The sequence below is a fragment of the Mirounga angustirostris genome, unplaced genomic scaffold (genome assembly GCF_029215605.1).
Source record: "Mirounga angustirostris isolate CCGP_5_RB_7025 unplaced genomic scaffold, mMirAng1.0.hap1 SCAF_11, whole genome shotgun sequence".
NCBI lineage: Eukaryota > Metazoa > Chordata > Mammalia > Carnivora > Phocidae > Mirounga > Mirounga angustirostris.
The window spans coordinates 7,114,895-7,139,434 of record NW_026991719.1 but is presented as its reverse complement, the minus strand read 5'-3'; the positions used below and the strand labels follow the sequence as shown (position 1 = coordinate 7,139,434).

The 24,540-nt window shown below is 47.9% G+C and overlaps 1 protein-coding gene across 6 annotated transcripts in view; it reads right to left on the bottom strand.

Annotated features, from left to right (window-relative positions):
• Positions 1-7,219: 7,219 nt before the first annotated feature.
• CLCN4 (chloride voltage-gated channel 4) overlaps positions 7,220-24,540 on the bottom strand; it is a 69,759-nt gene continuing 52,438 nt past the window's right edge. For 3 of the 6 annotated variants that reach the window (XM_064573725.1, XM_045874368.3, XM_045874359.3), the window contains 2 exons: positions 18,836-19,052; positions 9,092-11,454 (listed from right to left, as the gene is read on the bottom strand). In XM_064573725.1, the coding sequence (XP_064429795.1) occupies positions 11,364-11,454; positions 18,836-19,052 (308 nt within the window). In that variant the 3' untranslated portion in view covers positions 9,092-11,363. Of the gene's footprint in view, positions 8,130-9,091; positions 11,455-18,835; positions 19,053-24,540 lie in introns of those variants that run through there. The other 3 variants (XM_064573724.1, XM_064573722.1, XM_064573723.1) reach the window with 3 other exon arrangements.

Here is a 24,540-nt window from a genome sequence, read left to right as displayed (position 1 = left end):
AAAATCATGTCCATCCTATGCCGAAGTTAAAGCTCTTTGCTTGCTCATCTCTACCTGGCTTCCCCTCTATAAAAACGGTGGCTGGCGGTAATGTGATCCTTTGAAAAGACATAGTTCTCAGTCTGGCCCCTTCAGACACTGTCTTTTGTCTTCCTGGTGAGCTTAAGTAAGAATGGATTCTTCTGGGTACAAAGTGGGGCCCCATGAGCCTTTCTGGCCATTCCAGGGTGCAAGAGCAGACAGCCACCGATAAAGTTCTGCATCAGCAGCTGCCAAGCAGGGTCTGAACAGTTTGTCAACACAAAGTACTCGACTATGCAGACTATTTCTTCTTTCTATAAAATATAAAGTAGTATGTTAATTCCTCCAGTATCCTTCCCCAGCATTTTGCCTCAGCGTCCTCAAATCCCCAAGAAAGGAGTCAAGTTGCAAACAGTGCCCTGGGATTTGCCCACAAACCCGAGTCTCCCTGTGGGGGTGTTTGTGCCGGTCAGCTTCATCCGTCTTGGATGTCACAGCTGAGAACCACTTCTCTCAAGATTACGATGCTCTTTCTACGTAGTTATATTCTTGTTCCCCTTCAAGATGCGGTTATTAGATGCACCTTTTGGATATTTTTCTACAAAGTAAACAGAATCGCTTAAACTTCTTCTATCTAAAAGAGAGAGAATCTATTAACCAAATCCAGAAATACTGAAATTTAATCTCATTTCTATTCTCTCTCAACATTGAACAGCAAAAGAACTTTCCAGTCAGTGGGGCATTTCTCCCTTTGATGTGACATGTTCAGTAAAGTCATGGGCATGGATTTGCCAAGCCATTAGTCTCTGCGGCATTTAGAGCCTGCCACACTTCTTTCTGGTTCAGTTTGATCAAAGATACGCCAGGACACGTAGAGTCTGCAGACTCGGCTCTCAGATTCAGCCTTTGGAAGTTCAGGATCTCTCAACTGAGCAGCCCTTCCCAGGCCATGAAACACCAAGCCGATTACCATTTTGTTTTGACACGGAGTGTTTTATGTGACATTTTACACAATGGTAGATGGGTCTCTTTTGGGGAAACGCTCTGTGTCTCCAGAAAACTCTGCCAGGATTATTTTCTTGATTTACGCCAAAAGGTCACAACGAAAAGAGCAGGTTTTCGGCCCTTATCCGTTCTTCAAAAATATGTGCTGATTATCATCAATACACAAGCTACTAGGACTGACGCTGAAGAACGATAACGGAAACATGGCTTCGGGAGTTTGAGCAGCTCACAGATTTGACCAAGAAAGCAAATCCTGGTTTTTCACCTTCAGAGGTCCCACTTTACAAAGCAATACTCTGTGTCAGCTCTGGGCCAAAGAAATGCAACAGAATCGCAAGTGACCCCATCTGCTTCCAGGGACTGTGCTCTGGAATTGACAAGTAAGCTACTATGGAAAGCGAGGGCTGCTCTTTTCAATGCTCAGAGCCCAACTTGAATGTCAAAGCGCAGACGTGAAGCCATCATGAGCTCACACGGTCCCATCCATCTTGGAAACAACACATGCCTGGCAGTTACATCCTCTAGGTCGAGTAATTGCAAAACCAAAACCCAAATCAGATGCTGTGATTTCACCCAACAGCCCTGCTCGGAGCCTGTAAGCATTGTTTATACTTTCCCATGTCAGTCTGCGGGAGTCCCCTCTCTGCTCTTCCTCTCCCGTTGGCAGCTGGTGCTGTGAACGATCGGTTGAAACAAACATTCTCTCCCGGGGCAGGCCCGTCTGTCCCCTCGCTCTGGGCGGCCAGTGCACGGCTTGGAATTACGTATGTCCCGGGGCGGTTTTCGCGGCGGGCACGGCAAGCCTTCAGATGCGGAAGCTCCAAGGGGGACTGAAGACCAGGCTGGATTCTTCTCTCCGCCGCCCTCCTGCCCCCCACCTCGTGCCACACGGAGGCGTCCCCTCCCCTTGACTGAGATGCCTCTCTGGGGACAACTGGGAGCTCACGTTACAGTAGGACTTCTGGGGCCTTTGAAGTCCCAGCTGCAGGCGCCGAGCCCTGCAGATTCGGGGCCCGCCCTCCCCACGAAGGGGAGGGCCGCACACTTGAAAACAAGTGCAGTGAAAAAGGAGCACCTGGCTGAAATCGACGCAGAGAACGTGCCTTTAGCTCCAAGCAGAAGGGGGGGGGTTCATTTAATCTCACAAGAATGTTCATCTCTACAAAGTGCTTGATTCAGAAAAACCCAAACCTCAAAAAATAAAAACGAAACCGAAAAAGCCCCTCAGACCTGCCGGCACAGCCAAGGGCTGCATGAGATCTTCGGCGCCCCCGGGAAAAGTAGGTCAGCAGAGGCTCGGCGCAGGAGGATGCGCAGAGGTTTTCCTTTGGGCTGCCCTGGTGTCTGGTTCTGCCACTCACGCCCGTGCAGTCTTACTTTTTCCATTCCTTCTCGTGCTCGCTCTGGCTCTCTACACCCAGGCCTAATTTCCCGGAGGTGGTGCCTGGGCCGGGCATGCGCGGGTACGTGTGCATGTGCATGCCTGTGTGTGAGCGTGTGTGTGTGTTCTGGCTTTAGCATCTTCTCTCCATCAACACTTTCCCATTACCTTAGACCAGTGGTCCTCAAACTTGAGCTGCACCTGAATCAGCTGGAGGGCTTGTTAAAACACAGGTGGCGGGGCTCTGTCCCCCAGCTTTCTGAGTCGCTAGCTCAGGGTGGGACAGAGGATTTATTCGCATCTCTAACAAGCTGCTGGCTGACTCTGACGTTGCTAAGCAAGGGACTGGTTGGTTAGACCAGTCTGACTCAGAGACTAATCTGAGCTAAGGTGACCCGTCACGTCGTTGGAAAAGGTTCCTGGACTTAAAGTCGCAAGAAGAGCCAAGGAGAGTATGAGCTCTAGTCAGACCACCAACTAGCTGTATGAACTTGAGCAAGTCCCTGGAGCCCAGGGGTTCTCTATCTTGACCACACTTGGGGATCAGCGGGCAACCTTTTCTAAAGGTGATGCCAGACCCCACCCAGGATGCACTGAATCAGAATCTCGGGGCACGACCCCGGGGCATCGGTGTGCTGTAAAACTCCACGGGCATCTCTCCTGTGCTTTACCCTCTCTGGGCCTCAGCTTTGCCATCTGAACACCAAAGCGTGTCCACCCTGTCTTTGCCTAACTGTAGAGATTTGCACCCAGCTTTATGAAAAGCTCACCAAAACTACCCCGAAGCAGGGTCCCTTTGTCCACGCTTTGTAAATCCCAGGGCTCCCTTCTGCACCATTCGAGTGGGAGGGGACTGCCGCCACGCCCCACCCCTGCACACGCACACCCTTGGCAGCCACCGGAGACACAGAGCATCACGCGGCAGTGCGGTGGTGAGCGGGACGGTTTGGGGGCTGAGCAGTCGCACTTAAGAGACCTCATGCCAAGTTGCTCTCCACCTCGTTTCTCTGGACAGGCTCCTTCGGGGACGCAATCACCGCAGCCACTGCTCCCTCGTCCCCTGGAAGATCCCCCTTAGAGAATAGAGAACTCTGGATCTTAGAGCTGGAAGTCAACTCCGGCGGTCTCGCTCGGACCTGGCACCTAAGGTAAGTGCTCAAACCTCACTCTGCACACAAACCGCCCCCCCCCCGCCCCCCCCCCTGGGGAAAATGCAGATTCTGGCTCAGCAGACCTGAGCGGGGCTTGGAATGCTGCATTTTTTTTTTCCTGTTGTAATAAATATAGATTTTATGATCATTTGGTTAAGAAATAGGGCTAAGGTTTATCTTCACCTATTAATCACAAAGTATTTGACTAAGATAGGAAACAACATGAAACTATTTAAGTTGTTAAAATTAAACATTTTTTAAAAAGATTTTATTTGAGGTGGGGGGAGGGAGGGTGTGCGAGCAGGGGGAGGGGCAGAGGGAGATGGAGAGAGAGAATCTCAAGCAGGCTCCACACTCAGCATGGAGACCCACTCGGGGCTCGATCCCACGACCCTGAGATCATGAGGGCACGTTTTGAATGGAGCCCTGGGTGTTATACGCAAACAGTGAATCATGGAATGCTGCATTTCTAACCAGCTCTGGCGACGCCGAAGAGGCCAGTCCCTAAATACCGTTCTGGTTACCAAGTGGAAGGTCCCAGCTGCACAGATGATGTGCTGGACGTCCGTTAAAGGTGACTCACGTCTCCCAGGTCGTTCAGTTCTGCAAAGAAACTAAGAAGGACACTTCCTGGACCCTCACGCTCCCGCCCCCATAGCAGTGCTCCCCAAGGACCGGTCTTTGGAACCCCGGTCCCAGGAGAAAGCAGTTCCCAGTTAGTTAGCCACAGAATCCACTCTCGTCCTCGGGCACCTAGCAGCATCGTGCGCAAGCACGGGATTCTGGGAGCACTTTAGCAAGCGCGTCCCCACTGCAGGCGGACCTACTCGCTCTCCCCAGTTCTCTCCGCACAATTGAGACTCCTGCCCACGGAGCAGCTGGACGCTTGGCAACTCCCCGGAGAAGGTAAATCACCCACAGCCATTGCCGGAAATGCTCATCTTTCTGGGGACGGACTGAAGTTTGAGAGATGTCAGAAAAGGAAACTAGTCCATCGAAAGGCAGCTAGCTCCAATTTCCGCTTGGGTTAGAATTGGCTGGGAACAGGTGGGAGCCCCGAGTGAGTGTGAAATGAACACGGAGCCCCGCAGAAGGAAGGAATGTTCTACCAGCAAGCATCCTCTGGACTCGACCTGTCACAGGCAGCCTGTGGGACGGGAGTTTATGTATGTGCTTCCAATTTCTCTGACAGAATCTGTTTGGATTGAGGGCGGCTGTTTAATCTTTGGAATATGTGTTCCATAACAAATGCTGGAATCACATCGAAATTGCTCCCTTCGCTCTGTGAGCCAAACCCTGACTAAAGGGGTTTGGAAATCCCCACAAGGTGCTCTTTGCTTATTGCTCATTCGCAAAGAAAAGACCATTTCTTTAATGAAACGCAATGTTGAGGAACTGCCAAGAATAGATGCTCCCTATCTGCTTTCACATATGGTAGCTTCTTTCTAGCCAATTAACTACCAATGAACTGGGGACGAGCTGTAACAGGCGTGCCGGGCTCCCCTGCGCTCCGCCAGAGCACGTTGCCCCAGGAGGCCATGGAAGTTTCTGGTCCCGTCTCAATTCATGAAAGCCCAGGAAGAAGCCTGCCTGACCCAGACGTTTATTTGCGAAGCCATTCTGGTTAGCTCTAGCTAAACTCCCAGAATTAAAACTGATGGGTTGTCACCTTTCGGACAAATTCTGTTTGTTCATTCTCCCCCTCTGGTTTTTAACTACATCGTGTTGAGGGGAAATAGCCAAGGCCCACAGAAGGCTGGGCTTTCATGACTTTTACTAATGAGACTTATTTCTACATTAACACCACGCTGGAGAGATTTTTCTGTCTGGAGGTGCAGTGGTATTGGGTTTTATGTTGTCTGAAAAGAAGCAAGTTACACACAGTCTCGTGTTTCGTGAACTCTTGCTCCAAATTTTAAGCTAATCAATAGTTCAGTATCCATGCATATTTATGCTTTCCTGCTCTCCGAGCCGATACAAAGCTACAGAGAAATGGAATTTCTTACCAAGTGATTTCTTTTCTAATAATGTACCATTACTTTGGAGTCAATGAGGCTTTTTTTTTTTTGGACTTTCCTTAAGAGATCTGAGTTTTTGTTTGTTTTGTTTCCTTTCGAGTTTTTGGAAATGACTGCAGATAGAGCTGGAAAGAAGGCCAATTGGTTAGCCCGATCTGTTACTCATTTTAGGGGTCTTACAATTCAACTGAAAACAACATAAAATTAATTTCCAACTAAAGCCACCTGGAGGGCTTCATAATGTGAAATGGTCCATGCCAAGTGCCTTATGTACGGTGTCTCTCGTTGATTCTCACAGCCACGCTGCTGGTCAGGAGCAACAGCTCACTTGACAGAGATGGGATAATCTAGGCTCAGAGAGGTTCAGTCCCTTTGACAATGTCACACAGCCAAAAGGCAGTGGAGCTGGAATTCAAGTGCAGTCCTATCACTAAGTCAGCATGACTCCCTGAAAACTCACTATTGAAATTCTGTCAGAATGTTGATTGTTTGCTCTTAGGGTATCATTAGGCCATGGAAGTTTCCAGGCAGGGCTTTAATACCACTGATATGCGCCAATGGCTTGACCTAGGTCTCCAACCTCAACGATTCCCCGGAACTCTGGACTTCGGTGTCCAACAGAGCTCTCCAATGTAGCATTTCGCCTAGTCTCGCCCACGTCAGTGAACGGCAACGTAGTCGTACCATTTTATATCCACTCCACCGGCAAATCTGTTGGCTCTACCCGGAAATATGTCCAGAATTCAAGAGCTTCTCTGGGACAAGCCTCCATCATAACTTGTGTACTTGAAATAGCCTCCTCGCCAGATTCCTGACTTCCAGTCCCGCTATACAACAGCCAGAACGGTTCATGTACAATGCAAGTCAAAGCACGTCCTTCCTCTAAATTCCTTGTCTGTACCTGGCCCTGTGAAACTTGGAAGCATCTGCTTGTATTAGCCTCCCACCGAAGGAAAAACAAAACCAACTTCAAATACCCCACACTCTCTCCGCAAGCACCACCCATCCCGCAGCCACTCACCCCTGGTGGGACCCCAGGAAGTTAGGCCTGTTTCCACCTCAGGGCATTTGTATTTGCTGGCCCCTGTGCTGAGGACGATCTTCCCTAAGCTGTCCCCAGGCTGGCTCCCTCCCCCAATTAGAAGAGATTCCTCTCACTGCTTCTTCTAGATCGTCAAAGAGATGTGGGCATTCTCTGTGTTTTTTCCTTCGTATTTTTGTAAAGTTGAAAATTAAAAAAAGCAACTGGTAGGGAAGGACATGATTTAAGCTCTTGTGATTCCCGAAGTCATAGATTAAAAAGTTTGAAGCGGGGACAGAATTAATGTTCGACCATGGCCCAAGCTGTCCTGCCCAGCCTCTGTGCACAGGGCAGAAACACAGATGGCCCGGGGACAGTGGTCCTGCCCCATCCTTGGACTTTTTATAGCCCCAGTCTGAACTGTTATTTGGCCATCACCCACCAGGCTAAGATCAAGGGATTTTAAAGCTGACCAAACTGACATTACCATCTTGCGTGAAAATCTTAAGAATCAGTCTTTAACTTCCGCGGATACTTGAGCCGTCATCGGAATCAGGTTTCCAGAGGTTCTGCTGGGCAGAAACATGCTGCGAAATCAGTATCTCTTCCATTTACAACATGCTTCTTGAGGACTGTGCTTGTTTTATTTTTAAAAGTAAAGTTCAAACATTTAATTTTTAATAAGGTGCCAATGTTTACACAGAAGGTTACAATTAAAAAAAAAACCACATTGCTATGTGGTTGTTCCAACACCAAATGCGAATAGATCTCATAAAAGTCTCATGTAGGCTCATTCCCAGCACACCTAGGACGGCAAATAAATAGTTATTACTACACCGGTGAAAATGGAGTCTGGTTAATGTTCCCAAGTTAGATACACATGCTCCCCCCTCCCCCATGTAAATCATTTCAAAGCCTCGGAGCGGAGGGTGATAAAACCCTGCCCATGTGAAATTAAAATGAAGGCATACTATTACAATTATGTAACTCGATAGTGCTCCTCCTTGCGTTTCTCATCGTTTCCAGCTCGGCATCTGATAATGAGTACTGAGCAGATTTGCACATGTTGGTAATGTAAAGTAACCAGTTCTCACCTAAGCAAAACAAATTTTTCGGTTTCTGTGACTTCTTAGGGCCAAAAATAGATCTACTGAGATGTCTTCTCCTTCGTAAGGGTTTTGGGAAGTACTAAATAGAGGTCTTTGAGATTGCCTGGTGGTGAGTAACAGCAAACACTGAATAGTGATTTGCCTCTAACACATTTACCTTTTCATTAATGCCATGCGCCCATCTGCAGTCCCAGGGGATGCGCTGAAAAACGCAAGAAATTTGAATGTCCCTTTCGGGATACTCTTTATTTGGTGTCTGTCCTTCTACAACACATTTCCTTCGTAGCAGAGAGGGAGAACAAGAAATAGGTTGATGTGCCTCGTCAGAGAACTCCTTTTCCATTCTTCATTTATGTTTATTTACATAAAACACTGATTCAGAAAGAATCCAGAAAGTTCTACAAAAGTCTAAAGGCTTTGGTTCTGGAAAAAGATAAAAACACATTATTCTGAGAAATGTTTATTTTACTTCCACATCTCACTTCTACTCCTCTTGCTCATCAGATCACCAGGTAAAGTGGATGAAGTTCTACACGTGGACACAGCAAATACCTTCAGAATCCCTACCCGCGAACTTTCACAAGAAAGAGTGACAAAGAGCTCGGGAGCCTGTCCCCCATCGAGTTGGTCTGCGACCCCAGGCCAGTGGGCAAGTGGACCACAAAGGGGAGTTAGGGCTCTAGAGGAGAAAGGCAATCAACTCCCCCATCCTTGACCTTCACCTACCTGTCTGACCCCGGCCTTCTGTCGCCAAGAGCCCGAACCCCACAACAAATGAGAGGTTTGACTTATGAAGGAAAACAAGGTTATCTGAGTCAAGTAGCACTCAATGGTTTCCCATGAATCTGTGGACTTCTCTACACTAAGCACTGGGGAGAAGGACACAACACAACACCCCTCGGCGACCTTGGCCCGGAGTAAACTGTCCCTTCATCCCTCCATGGCGTCGGCTGGAGGAGGAGGAAATTCTGTGGTTTCACTGACCTTTGGCTCTGTTCACTTGTTTTGTGTTCCCTTCTGAAGCTCCTTATTTCAGCTAAAGGGCGTCCCGGATTATATAAATCCAGGCTATGACTAATAGTCTTTTGGGAGGCCACGTGGAAGTTAAGAGGGAACTACATGAAGCAATCTTTAAGACCTTTTAGGATTTAAAGTCCAGAAGAATCCAGCTTCACTTACATGTGTTCCATGGAAACCCCAGTAACAACACTAATATTAGGATCTGTTACTCTATACTTACATGCCGGGAACGAGACACGAAGACTGAATTCTCTACTACTGACTGGTATTTCCACAATGAAGTGGCTCTTTGATATTAGTTTGGAGGAGGCCAACCAATCACAGAAACAAATCTTCCAGAGTTTGCCAGCATGATCTGACTTAACTTTTTTTTTTTTTAAAGATTTTATCTATTTATTTGAGAGAGAGAGAGAGAGAGAGAGAAAGCACATGAGAGGGGGGAGGGTCAGAGAGAGAAGCAGGCTCCCCGCCTAGCAGGGAGCCCGATGCGGGACTCGATCCTGGGACTCCAGGATCATGACCTGAGCCGAAGGCAGTCGCCTAACCAACTGAGCCACCCAGGTGCCCTGACTTTTTAACCCAGAGAACATGTCAGTACATTTTCTTATACCAACTAGAAGTTTCTAGGTTTTTATTAGGGCTAAGAAATGATGGCTTCTGACTGGCAGTTCTAGGTCAAATCTGACAGAAGGGGTGGGAAACTATAAGGTGAGAAGAGAGTGTCTAGAGGCTTTAGCAAGAAAGAGGGTAAGGAGGACAGGAAGGACGATGACAGGGACACGATGATGGCACCCAATCCAGTGGACAGCATTCCCTCCCCAGGACCAACCCCCCTTCCTTATTAACAGAATCTAAATCTCATTCAGAGAATAATATGTCTAGCTAAAAACCTTCCTTCCCACATTCACATGCAGCTAAGGGGAGTCATGTGACAGAATTCTAGCCAATAGATGCAAGCTGAGCATCTCTGGGAAAGTTTCGCTTTCCTGATACGGGCACTGCGCCTTGTTACAGGCCTCTTCCTCCCTCTTCCTGTCTAAGAAGCAGACATCCTACCTGGCAGCTCAGTAACCACATTGTGGCTCAGAGGCAATGAGCCAGAGGACAAAGGATGGCAGAAAACAATACCAAAGGGCATGAATCCTTGATGATAATACAGAGAGAGACGAGAGTGCCTGACCCCCGGGTTTCTCATTCAACTCTCCACTGTCTGTTGGATTTTTCCATTATTTGCCACCAAACGCACACCTGCTACGTCAACATCCGGTAACAAGGCTGCAAAGGGTGAGGGCCTCTCAGTGGGCTGGGAAGAGCCAAGACTGATGTGAGGGGCAAAGTGGGAGCAATCATACTCACACAGATCACACCGTGGACCTAAACCACAGCGACGTGCCTTCTCCCAGAAAAGACCGAAGTCCTGACTAAAGAGATAAATGCACCATAAGTTCAATACAAAGATGCCCAGTGCTCAAACTGGCTATGATTTAACTCTGCCCTCTGTGCTCTGCGTACGAGCATGAAAGTGCATGCTTAGACATTAAAGCCGGACGTTTTACATCCTACGGAGAAGATAATGGAACAGATTTAGAATCAATTTAGTATTTCTCTTGCAATCCATTTGGAGGAGTTCCCACTGAGACTTCGTATGCCTCACCCTCTCTGCAGCCATATTTAATAAGATCTGAAAGGAAAAGTAAGTAGTAACACCGGGTGGCCTGTTTTGACACTCACGTACGCTATTTGGAAATTAAAGCACACTTACGACAAGCTGGCAGCATATAGGATATGGCCCATGGAAAGTGCTGGACTGCTCAATATTTAGGAATGCACGGGCAACAGCAATAAACAGGTGAAGCACATGCAACACGTCTGCAACACAACGAGCAGGTGTGTATACCCTCAAAATCAGGAGGAATCCCTTTGTGTGGGAGGAAATACGGGCAGCACTAAACATGCCAATAGTTCATTATGCAGTCCCAAGATGCTGGTCTTGCACAGAGAAATGATTTCTTCATACTCATCACTGCAGGAGACCCTGGATGTTGGTTCGGAAACTGATGGAGAAGCAAAACACTAGGCTGAGAACAGGAGCAAGAAATTGGATGGTCATGAGTGAACCAGCTGGCAAAAAACTTTCAGCTTTCACTATGTTCCAATTTAATCTCTCTTGTCTTTTCCAACAAAGTAAGTGTGAGTATCTTTAGTCCGATTCAGTAAAATAGCAGCAAAACTTCAGGAACCGATAAATAAAAGATGCTAACGGGCCAATACTCCTTTGCCTTTTTGGACTCAAAGCTTCACAAACATCAGCCTTAAACACAAGGGGCAAACGTTTCTGGACTCAGTTCCGTGTCCTTGGACAAACCACATCGTTTACACCCACCCCCATGCCCCCATGGCAGTTAATAAACTCATTAAGAAACACAGCTGGAAACTCACAAGGGGTTAAAGCTACAAAATGCCTACTCATTGATGTCTTTTTTTAAAAAAGGTTTCATCCTTCTTCCTTTCCAAACAAAGCTTTTGTTTCCACTGCCCCCAGCGTACAATCGTTCATTAGAATAATAACATATCATTTGTTTATTTCTTTTAAAATGACACAGTTGTGTTTTTCTCAAAATAAATGCCACCTTGTTTCTAATTAAACATGATGGATTCAGGGTCCTGGTTTGCCATCTGGGCCATATGTCTCAAAACATCCTTTTTCGTGATGATGCCAAGAAGTCTCCTGGAGAAGAAACAAAATAGAGAACAGGGGTCAGCTCTGCAATATTGACTCATGCCTGCCCTAACTCCAGGGCTTTTCTACCTGGATGCACAGCGAGACATTTCCCAGCTTTCCTTGCAGTCGGGTGGGGACAACTGAGCGAGCTCTGGCCAATGGCATGTAGGTAGAGAGGGGAGATGCCCCTCCCGGGTCACCTGCACATTTCCTGACACTGTCTCTCAGGTGGCAAGCAGAGGCAGAGGAGCCAGTGAAGGACTCTGAGGTCACAGAGGACTGACTTAGCAGCCACCAGATTCAAAGACCTGGGTCCTTGGATGACTATGTGGTGCAGAGCCCACGCCTGCTGAAACCCACACTGGATGTGACGTGGGGGGGGGAATGAATCGCTCTTGTGTTAGGGCCACTAAGATGGCAAGCTTGTTAATTACCGCAATAAACCTACGATGACTAATACGCTCTCCTAAATTTCAAGACTATAATCAATTGAGAAAGGGCTTGTGAAAGCCATTGTCGAAACTGGACCACATCACAGAAATTGCAAGTATAAGGTATTTTAGGTAGAAGATAACGACTGGTCCTATTTTAAATCTATCATACTGGATGGGTAAAGTTTGACATTCATATCTCTGGCCATACACGTGAATGACCTCCTCTTCCAAAATTCCACTGCTTTCAACTTGCAAAAACAAGGCCTCTTCCCAAGGTTCCTTATGTAAGGCCCCCTAGACTACACATTGCACAACCCCAAGGAGCGCCGTGCACAAACACGACAATGTAAAGAGTGCCCTGGAGTGTGTAGAACACACGGGCACAACCGTTCCCAGCAGCCCTTGCCTCAATCTCGATTTTATTAACTACTTAAATGACCACCTGCTGGTACAAATCATGTCCCCTCAGTAAAGTAAAAGGTTTGAAAGAAGCGGATGTGCACAGCTTCTTTGGAGAAAGAAAGTTCCACTGGCCAAACGAGTCTGCAAGATGCTGCTCGTCCTGTCACCAGCACACCCAAGAAAAAAAAGAATGAGAACTAAACAGTGTCAGGCTAACACTGGTATACTGTGTAGCTATTAACACGAAAGATTTCTACTCTGTATCTGTGTAAAATAATGATATGCCCCCACATCAGAAAACACAATCGCAAAACACTGTGATGTATTTAATTAAAGCCAAAGTAGTCAAAGTCATCTCCTGTGAAACAGAAGGGAATATGAAGAGGAAATGGATGCTGGGTAGTGAAACTGTCAGGCTAGAATTCTGACTTCTTTGTCCCTGACCACACTGGACCTTAACCAACCCTGAAAAAGTGATTGCTTTCTGGTCTTAGTTTGCCCATCTGTGACCCTGGGGGCGACAGCGGGCACTACCTGTTCCCCTCTATCTCATGGGAACATCTGCAGGAGAGAGGAAAATCGCAAAAGGGGACTTGAAAAGCATGGATGTCAAAGCGCTGAAAGCCTCACGACTCTATCGTGATGATCCAAAAATCAGGGGGAAATGTACAAAAGCAAGACAGAATTAGCAAATCGACATTCTGTAACCCCCAATGTAATAATTAGTGTAGTCAATAATTATCCATGGATTCCAAAACCACTGGGTAAACGGTTGCTGGAAAACAAAAAATTCACCTGGCCTCAAAGGATCCCTTCACAGATTACATACAGAGAGAAAAATGTCCCTTTACAATGGAGGGCTCTGGCCACCACCCCCTTATCTAAGTGGCAGAGCTAATCACCAACAAAGCTGGGAAAGCTGACATTGTGACATCATCTATGTAAGCATGTCGCCAGAAACCACTTCAACCAAATCAAACCACGGGGAAGCAATCAGATTCAGAATGTGAGACTACTGATCTGGATTCTTAAAAAAAAAAAAAAAATCTGTGCATAAATAACAAACAAAGAAAAAGGCAGGAAACTGTTCTAGATGAAAAACTAAAGGGGCAAAACAACCAAATGCAATGTGTGAACCCTCAAAGAATTCTGGATTGAAATTTGATATGAATTGGATATTGAATGATAGATTGAGTCATTGTTAATCTTGTATAATTACAGTTTAGTGGGGATATAAAATAATTTCGGTAACTCATAGAAGACATACGCTTGATTCATAGCTGCCAAGGTTTGAATGTCCTTCAGTAGGTGAACAGATACCTAAACTGTGGTCCCTCCAGACAATGGAATATTATTCAGCGCTAAAAAGAAACGTGCTGTCCTGATATGAGGAATTCTTAATCGCAGGAAACAAACTGAGGGTTGCTGGAGTGGGGGGTGGGGTGGGAGGGATGGGGTGACTGGGTGATAGACACTGGGGAGGGTATGTGCTCTGGTAAGCGCTGTGAATGGTGCAGGACTGTTGAATCTCAGATCTGTACCTCTGAAACAAATAATGCAATATATGTTAAGGAAAAAAAAAGAAGAAGAAGAAGTAGCGGGAGGGGAAGAATGAAGCGGGGGAAATCGGAGGGGTGGACGAACCATGAGAGACGATGGACTCTGAGAAACAAACGGAGGGTTCTAGAGGGGAGGGGGGTGGGAGGATGGGTTAGCCTGGTGGTGGGTATTGAGGAGGGCACATTCTGCATGGAGCACTGGGTGTTATGCACAAACAATGAATCATGAAACACTTCATCTAAAACTAATGATGTAATGTATGGGGATTAACATAAGAATAAAAAAAATAAATAAAAATAGAAATAAAATATAAAAAAAAAAAAAAAGAAAGAAACGTGCTGTCAAGCCATGAAAAGCCATGGAGGAACTTTAAATGCGTATCACTAAGTGAAAGAAGCCAGTCTGAAAAGGCCACATCCAACTCTAGGACATTCTGGAAAAGGCAAAAGTATGGAGACAGTAAAGAGATCAGTAGTTGTCTGGGTCGGAGGGAGGGGAGGAGGGATGAAGAGGTAGAGCACAGAGGATTTTTAGGGCAGAGAAACCACCTGTGTGATACCAGAATGGTGGATGCAGGTCATTCTCCATTTATCAAAACCCACGGAACATACCACACCAAGGGCGAACCCTAATGTTAACTAGGGACCTGAGTTAGTGTATCAATATCAATTCATCAAAGGCAACAGATAAAACAAATGCAAGATGTTAATAAGGGAAATGGAGGGAACAAGAGAGGGTATATGGGAACCTTGTACTTTATGCTCAATTCTTCTATAAACCCAAAACTGCTCTAAAAAATAGTCTCTTAATTAAAGAAAACAAACCCTTGTGGGAGAAAAGTGGCCCCCTGAAAAGAGAGGGGTGCTGGTGCAAAAGGGTAAAACCAGGAACTGCTTTCTGTTCCATCCGTTTAGAGCTACTTGGCTTCAACCGTGTTCCTATATTGCTTTAAATACATTTCTAAAATTTATCAAAATGCAGTAAGGTTGAAGAGGTCCTGTAAAACAAGACGCTGCTCCACTACACCAGCCAAGCGGAGTCGGGGTCCTGACTTAGCGCAGCGGCCATAACGAAGCACCATGGACTGGGTGGCTTGACCACAGAAATGACCGTTCTCACGGTCCCAGGGACTAGAAGGCCCAGACCAAGGTGCTGGCAGGTTTGGCTTCTCCAGAGGCCGCTCTCCTTGGCTCGCAGTCCTCACGTGGCCTTCTCCCTGGGCCCGCACATCCCTGTTGCCCGTTGCCTCTCCCTGTCCTTAGGACACCAGTCTGATCAGATCAGGGCCCCAGCCTGAGGACCTCATTTAACTCTAATTACCTCCTTAAAGACCCCATCTCCAAACCCAGTCACGGTGGAGTGTGGGGCTTCAACATATGAATTTGGGGGGACGCAATTCAGTCCACACAGTTGTTCCGCGGCATTTAAAATGAAAAAAGGACAGTAAAAAGGCGAGCAACGTGTGCCTGTAATACGCCGCTAAGAGAGCTGGGGTCGGAGGAGAAATGGGAGGCAACGTGAGCAGCGGTGTCCACGGAGCAGGGGCAGCTAAGGGATGGTCCTCTGCGGTGGGGGGGGGTGCTCTGCTGCTGGCGATCACCAACTAGCAGACAGCCTCTCAACTGACACCGTTCTTTTGTCCTTTGCCATTTTCTCCTTGAAAGCCCAGCTCGGGACCTTGCCCTCTAGAACACCTGGGTAACACCACCCAAATCGGATTATGTCCGTGTTCCGTAGTAGATGACGAGCTCCTTGGCTTTATTATTTTTTAGACACCTTTTGAGCCTTCGCCAGGTCTCAGCCAGAGACACCCAGAAAGAGGGTGATGAAGCGAATGTTACTTTGAAAAAGTAGGGCTTGTTAGTGTTTGCAAAGCCATGAGGACTCTATCTCACACGCGCGCGCACACGCGCACACACACACACACACCTCCCAAATCTGTAAAGTCTGGTCTTGTTGCCTTTCTTCACCCTGGAGCAGTCTGGACGACCTCCTATCTTAAAGCTCTGTAACTATAACACGGGAAAGTCAAGCTGCTCGCAACACTTCTGGGGAAATACGAATTCAGAGCACTCTTGGCTTAGAACAATTATTGCAAAAGAGAAAAGCTGAACATCCAGCCGGAAGGAGGCAACATCAAATCCAGCAGAGATCCTTAGTGGCAGGATGTGTCCTATTAAATCAAGTGTCTGAACTTCCGGCCCCTTTGGGTGGCAGTTCAAGTGAATCGAGGGAATGATAAACGGCCAATCTATGACCATGTACATATCCAATTAGAATAGCCGGGCTCTTCTGAGAAGGCCACCCCGTCTAAGTCCTGGGGGCCCACCTAGCAGGCCTGGGGAAAGCTAACTCAACCTCCCCCGCCCGCTTTGCCGGTCGAGAATCTCTGTGGGGAAGATCGCACCCAAATGCAGGCTTAGCCACCGGAGGCTCCGCAGACTCGGGGCCTTCGGGGGACAAAGCCTTCTGTGGTTCCTGGTGTGGTTTCACGATGACCTCTGGAGCCCAGGCCCCGAGAAATCCTGCAGACGATGCAGGTCCACAGGACGAGCTGGGGCTCTCGCCGCGAGCAGGGAAGGCACATGGTGACGGAATACATCAAAAACGCAAGCTGGCTCAAGACATGCCTGCCCTGGCTGAAAGCCCGAGGAGATGAAAGGCCCGCAAACAAGGATCCCCTTGCCAGCAGTTACGTATCAGCATCTGTGTTTGTTTAAAATATGTAGAGCGAGAAAGAGTGCGATTTTGTTTTCTCGCAGAACATTCGGAGCCAATTTCGGCACCCTGATCTTCACAGGAAAACCTCATGGGGCTGCGTGAGGTGTGAGCGGGCGTTAAGGGCAGAATTTCCTGCCAGAACTGGAAATTCCAATGATAACTGACATTGGATTATTATTTTAAAGGAAAAGAGAAACTGCTATGCACTTGAGACGCCACGGGTGATCACAGTATTTATGCCGGGCGCTGGAAATTCAGGTATGTAAATGGGTTAGAGCGTTTGGCCAAGTGGAGTCCCCGACCAGCAGCAGCACCCGGGAGCTTGCTAGAAATACGGATTCACAGGCCCCTCCCAGACCCGAGGGATCAGTAACTGCAGTGGCCCCAGCACTCTGGGTTTAACCTACAGCTTTAATCCTCTGGGGGAATTCGGCAGCCCACTGAGCGCCTTTAAAAATCACCAGCAGAAGTGATCTCTAGCCCCAAACATGTATTTGTTGCTTACCGATTGTCCCTCCCATGTGCAACACACTCCCCCAGCTGCAGTCAGAGCTGAGGACACCTGTCGTGTGGGCCAGGGGTTCTCTGGGTCAGTGCGCACATTCGGCCCCTTGCACAGCCAGGACAGTAGGAAGGAAGCGAGTGAGTAAGGAGGGCTCACTTGGCTGTTCACGGGCACCTAGTCCACGGTCACTGAGATCCAGAGCGAGTGACCTTCTAGGCCAGTGAGTCTTCGTTGCAATGCGGGCCGTCCCATGCACTGCAGGCTCTCGAATAGCATCCCCGGTCTCTACCCACTAAGTGCCAGGAGCATCCCCTCTCTCCAGCTGGGACATCCAAAATCTTGGGGGGCAAAATCACCCGGGGTTGAGAACTGCTTGGTTAAACTGGAGCATGGGCTCCGCAGTGTAAACTACGTTAGAGAGTTAAGGCCTCGACACAGTTAGAGTGCCAAGGTCTCCACAGCCCAGCCCACCTCCTCCCCTCAGCCTGTAGAGGAATACGCTGGGTGGACAACCCTAGCTTCCAGGCTACCCTGACTGAGCCAGTCTCCTCCTCTACCCAAGCCTCCGAAGCCGTGGGATTCGGGGTGCACCTCTGAGCCCAAAGAAGGGCCCCTGGGGCACGGCACCTCTCAGGCCATCACGAACCCTCCATCTTCGCAATGCTAGTTTCCTGGCTTGTGGTAACACAAAGCAAAAGTAATATTGCCTCGGCAGTGACTAAGCCATGGGGGCCACCAGATCTCCCAGCTCTTCGGGAACGGTTGTTCTGAAAACGTGCGGTTGTTCTGAACAGATCGCTGTATTAGGGAACAATCTGAGCAGAATGTGAACTTCCCATTTGCTTATGGGTCATGTCATCCATGAGAAATTCCAGGTGAATGCAGAAAACTGCCCCCAGCTGAACCCAGGGGCACAGGAATACAGTTGACCCTTGAACAACACGGGTTTGAACTGCATGGGTCCACTTACACGCAGAGTTTTTTTCAAAACATACAGGACAATACCATAAATGTATTGTCTCTTCCTTACGATTTTCTTAATCACAATTCCTCTGGCTTCCTTACTGTACGAACACAGTATGCAATACACTTTCAGACAAAATGTGGGTTCATCCACCGTTCGTGGTATCGGTAAGGCTTTGGTCCACAGCAGGCTACCAGTAGTTAGGTTTTGGGGGAGTCAAAAGTTCCGTGTGATTTCTGACGGCTCGGGACGCTGGCGCCCCCAGCCCAGGGCGCCCCGGGTTCCACGGGACACAGCTCGCAAGCTGCAGCCCTCACGGCACCGCCCACTTCTACCAAAAACTTCAGCACTTCTTCAAGGTACAGTCATCTATTTATCGTAGCATTTACGTAGCTCTTAACCATTCACCGTGCACAGGCTGTGCTCCGTGTTTTGTTAGGTGCGCCCGGTGAGCGCGCCCTCGTCTTCTCACGAGCCTGTGCCCTTCGCTGCCCGCGTCTGCGTGGCGCCGGGATGCGGAGGCTTGCCCAGACCCCGTGAGAGCACAACAGGCTGTCCCTTCTCCCCGAGCCAAGAGCCACCCGGGGCGGGGGCGGGGGCGGGGGCCGCAGAAAAGCAGCCCAAATCCTTCTCCTTTGGCTCCTCCCCTTTTTGACTCAAGCCTCAGCCTCGGCCCGACAGCAGCCCCACCGGGAGGTTTCTCCCGCCTTCCCGCGGCACCGGCTGCCCCGCGAGGCCCCCGGGCACGGAGACCGTGACTCATTCATCTTGTTCTCCTCGGAGTCCGGCCAGAGCACTCACCCACTCCGTGTCACCAGGCACTGCCGGAGCCCCAGCTTCCGGAAGATGTCCACCACCGTCTCCATGGGGGTGTGGTCCGTGACCGTGAACGGGCTGAGGTTGAGGACGCGCCGCAGCTTCAGGGGGTGCGGGCTGTTGGCCGGCAGCTCAGGGGGCTCCTCCGTGAAGTACATGATGGAATTGCTCACGATGCCCTCCTGCCTCTGTCTGGCGTTCTCTAGAATGGGTGAGCAGAACAGTAAGCCACACAGAGGCCCTTGCTTAGCAACTCCCTCCAGCCCACACCCACAGGAACATACGTTTTCCCTCTATCCGCATCCTAGAATCCCACAGAGAAGGGGTTCAGAGGGCAAATGCCACGTTCTTAATGAAGGGCTTCAGCCAAACATCTGTGAAATTGTGATCTCTCTTAAGCTAATGCCGTGCAAGGGTCCCCCTGCCGTGACCCAATCGTTCATTGCCAAAGTCTTGACAAGTGGGCCTGAGCAGGGTGACTTCTTTGGGAGAATTTACTGCCTCCTCCTGGGCTCCGGGGCACCCAGAAGGCCCAGGGCCCTCTACTCTTGCTTTCCTAACATTCGCTCACCTCATCATGGGCTCAAGTAGGACAGGACAAGAAACCTCACTTAGCTGCCCAACGACCTCAGTAAGTTGTTTTTCCTTTTTTTTCTTTTTTTTTTAACAAACTAACCTTTAACTGGCCCAAATGGCATTATGAATCCTGAAAGGAACAAAAACCAATAGGACCATCCCAGGCTCACAGCCCAGAAATGCAGCTTACTCCCAAATATGACCCTTGGGACCAAAGAAATAACTCCAGAAAAGCCACATTCCCCCCACCTCTTGGATCTCCTCTCTTAAAAATGGACCATTTTGTGGATTCCTCAAAGAAAGATAGTAAAACTGTTATGGTAACAATTAGCCTCTTTCTATCTGTAGGCAAGGACATGCAAAAGCAAGCCGAAGAAAAGTAGGGTAACAGGAACTCATTAGAAATACAGCTTTATGCAGTACTAGAAACCCAGGCTATTTTAAGTCACACATGAAATAAATCCATCGGTCTCAAGATATTTCTCCAAGGCGATTTTCCTTCTGTTGGAATTTTAATCTTTCTTTTGGTTCATGGGAAAAGGTTAGGAAAAATGTACAGTGAGGCTTGCCTTAAAATGGATCCTGGTTTCTATAATACATTTCTTGCCTTCTCAAAGACTACTATTCACCGATATTGTTCTTTGAAAAATAAAAATCTAACTGCCTGCTCTAAGGCCGTTTATTGCAATAGAGTACTCTAATGGAAAACTGGCAGCATTCGAGGTCAGGCTGAGTTTGAAAAAGGGTCTCTGTTTAAAAGAGGAACAGTGGGCCCGCTGGGCAAATGCCGGCACATTATGTGGGTCAGGTTAAATGTAGTCACATCAAATGGGATAGGATTCAACCACAAATACCAGATGACGCTGAGGTACAACATGTTTTCAAGTGTGGATGCTATGTGATGCACACCGCACATTTCTCTCCTAAATCAAGATAGTTCCGGCCCAGAGCACTGAGGCGAGGAGGCAACCATCAACACGTACTTAGGCGCTGCTCCTTCTCGCAGACCGAGAATTCTCTAACAGCCCCATGTGACAGGAACCCATCTATTTCAACAATGAGGTCGACTGGATCAAGGATCAGTCTTCATCAGGACTGGATCAAGCCGCAAACCTCAATCAAGAACTGAACACATGATTTGCTGAACCCCTCCTAAAACCAAATACAACTGAGTAAACTGTCGATCCACTTGCCAAAATAAATAACCACCGTCTAGTTCCTCTGAGTCTCCTGATTGGGTTAGAAGCCCTGATTCTACCAGCAGCTAGTTCAGTGATTCCCTGCTCACCAGTACATTTCCAGGGCCTGGACAATGCCTAGTATAGAGTACGCACGCACACAACAGCTATTGGCCACATGCATGCATGCATCAAGCAACAGGTGAATGAATGAGTAGTTCTACTAAACGTCAGCGGACTTGGTTCTGCCTGCCGTGTGGAACAGAGCCTATTTCACGTAGGAGACACTGCAAAGGGAAGCCCACGAGCTGTTCACTGCCGCAAAGAATCGAAGGCCCCAGCTGGGCTCAGGCCTCTTTGGAACTCTACTACCAAGACTTATCGGAACGCTCCCAATGGTGGGAGCGGGGGTGCTACATACAGGCCAAAAGCTGACAAATGGAAGAACCAGCAAGAAAGCTTTTTGCCTCTCTCTGCTAGGGTCAAACATCTACTCCCGGTTTGGACAGGGAATCTCCATCGGTCACCACAATGCCTGCGACAAACTACAGCATGTATGCTCACAGAGAGCCGAGCCTGGCTCCTGCCCCGACCCCCCCCACCCCGTCCTCCCAGCGACTAGAACAGTGCCAGCACACGGCGGGTGCACAAGAAATAGTTCCTGTAGGAAAGCTTAAGCCAACTCCCCACCCTGGGGATGATCCAGCGCTATAAGAGTGTAGACTCCCAGACCCCAGGGACTCAGGGAAGCCTGTGTTGGAAAAGAAACCCCCCCAAGGGCGCCTGGGTGGCTCAGTTGGTTAAGCGACTGCCTTCAGCTCAGGTCATGATCCCAGGGTCCTGGGATCGAGTCCCGCATCAGGCTCCCTGCTCTGCGGGAAGCCTGCTTCTCCCCCTTCTACTCCCCCTGCTTGTGTTCCCTCTCTCGCTGCGTCTCTCTCTGTCAAATAAATAAATAAAATCTTTAAAAAAAAAAAAAAGAAACCCCCCCAAAACGCCCAATGTTTACATAAGTAGAAGACCCAAAAGATAAGAAGGAAATGCACCAAATATTAACCATGGCCTTCTATGCTGTTGGGAAAGTGGGTGCCTTTTTTAATTTTCCCTTTTGCTTCTGATTTCCCCAATATTCTATGAATATGTATTGCTTTTAAAAAACGGGGGCGCCTGGGTGGCTCAGTCGGTTAAGCGTCTGCCTTCAGCTCAGGTCATGATCTCCAGGTCCTGGGATCGAGCCGCACGTGGAGCTCAGAGCTCAGCGCTCAGCGGGGACTCTGCTTCTCCCTCTCCCTCTGCCCCTCCCTCTGCTTGTGCTCTCTCTGTGTCTCTCTCAAATGAATAAATAAAATCTTTAAAACAAGGAGACAGGAGGATGGGTTAGCCCAGTGATGGGCATTAAAGAGGGCACGTTCTGCATGGAGCACTGGGTGTTATGCACAAACAATGAATCATGGAACACTACATCAAAAACTAATGACGTGGGGCGCCTGGGTGGCTCAGTCGTTAAGCGTCTGCCTTCGGCTCAGGTCATGATCCCAGGGTCCTGGGATCGAGCCCCGCATCGGGCTCCCTGCTCGGCAGGAAGCCTGCTTCTCCCTCTCCCACTCCCACTCCCCCTGCTTGTGTTCCCTCTCTAGCTGTCTCTCTCTGTCAAATAAATAAATAAAATCTTAAAAAAAAAAAAAAAAAACTAATGACGTACTGTATGGTGACTAACATAATAATAAAAAAATTTTTAAAATAAAACAAGCAAACAAATAAGAATGTAATAAACTTCATTTTTAATTGTTTTAAAGGTCAGTTAAGCTGTTCTTAATACAGGAGGCTCCTGAAAAATGAGGTACATTTTGTGAGTACCCACTAAGGTACCTTCCACTTTCTAGTGGACAATACAATGGCAACGCCAAGCACAGAGAGGGGAATTAAGAGTGCTGGTAAAGTAAATTTCACAAACTATGACAGACCAAGAAATTTTAAGGCCGGAAATAATCACATATTCAGGAAGCTATTCCCATGGCTTTTAGAGCAATGGTTCTCAACCGGGAGCAATGTTGCCCTGACCCTCAGGGGACATTTGGAAACTTCTGGAGCCATATCTGGTTGTCATACCTGGGAGATGGTGTTGCTTAGTAGCACCTAGTGGTCAGAGACCACACCCTACGGTGCACAGGACAGCCCCCACGGGAAGGAATGATCCGGCCCCAAATGTCAAGAGTCTTAAGGATGAGAAGCTCTACTTTGGAGTCATCACATTTTTAGAGAGAGAATACCCTATCATCCTGTTCATCAAAAATGCTTCCATGTAACAGATGTCATTAACTAAAAATGTTAAAGTGGAAAACTGAAAGCAACTGTAGTGGTGGTCAGTACAAAGAAGACGTGATAAAAATAAAATAAAAACTATTTAGAAGAACAACCAGATGATTTTATGATAAGTTACAGTTTACTGCAGCCCTTCCAACAGATCTGACACTTCGTTCAGTTCTGGACGCAGATCCCTTTCTGCAAGTAAGCATCTTCCACATGCTGGAGAACCATCATTAAATCATCCACCAGACGAAAAAAATGAGGGTTCCCTTAACTCTTGCCTGTGACTCTAACTTTCCATCCCTTTAATCATCTTTGCGGCTTCCCACTGAGTCCTCTCTGAACCGGTCCTCACCTAATTGCAGAATTCAAGACTAGAAGAGTCTGAGCCCTGCTGAGCACAGAAAGAGCCTCATATTTGCAAACAGCACCGACAGGCAAAGTCCCATTTACCGGGAATTTGCACATGGGTCACACGTGGCCCCATGTGTCAGAATGTGATGGGGAAGCGTGCCGCACGTCTTAGGTGGGGTAACTGCTCCCTAACAAGGACATCGGCTACGGTCTGGTATTCCAGAGATGGTTGGAAAATAACAAAACATTTTCAGCTTCACGTGAGCAGTTGCTACAATTTTTTTTTATTTTAGATTTTATTTATTTATTTGAGAGAGAGAGAGCACAAGGAGGAGGAAGGGGCAGAGGGAGAAGCAGATTCCCCGCTGAGCAGGGAGCCCGACGCAGGACTCAATCCCAGGACCCCAAGATCATGACCTGAGCTGAAAGGCAGACACTTAACCGACTGAGCCACCCAGGTGCCCCAGTTGCTACAATTTTAACATGATGTGTAAGAAAACCCCCTACTTGCCTCATTTACCATTCTTATTCAAATTATCTTGGTTCTACCTATCTATAATCTTTGCTCCTAATTCCCCTGAAAATGAAACCGGCATGAGACAGTCACCAGATAAATGCTAAAGTCCTATTTCTATATTCACGAAAGGCCCCATAATTCTGCAAATACAGGTCACAAATTTCTCCACCAGGGTACCAGGACTCTGCTATTTCCATAGATCAGGGAAACCGCTTTTCTGACTGCTTAGAGCGAAACACTCCTTGTCTTTCCACAAACCGCGTAAACAGCAGCTTCTATACTTCCATCAGTCTGATGGAAAGCATATAGGTGTTATTTACACGGCGCGTTGCCTCTTCAGACATCCCAGACACAGCTTCTAAGAGCGCGCTCCGTCGGCAAGCTTAAATTTCTTCACAAGCCGGCTGATGACAATTACTGCTTCCCACTTGATTACAGTAATGGGTTTCAGCAAAATTAGTAAGCTGTCTCTTAGCTGCACAATAGGTAACGGATCCAGTGATGTTACTTTAGTTTTTAAATTTCAGCTTTTGCTTAAAAGACTTTAGGGACTGCATACATTTTTCAAGGCTGCTGATTACATTATTTTAAAACAAACCCAACCCTGCTCACACAACTTAAAACAAACCTCATTATTTATAAGGCAATATTTATGCCCAAAGGCACGTACCTGTTAAGCGACAGGACCTATAATAAAGACAAGCATCACTGAACACATATGCACAAATGTGCTATCGGGTCTAAAATACAAACCCAGT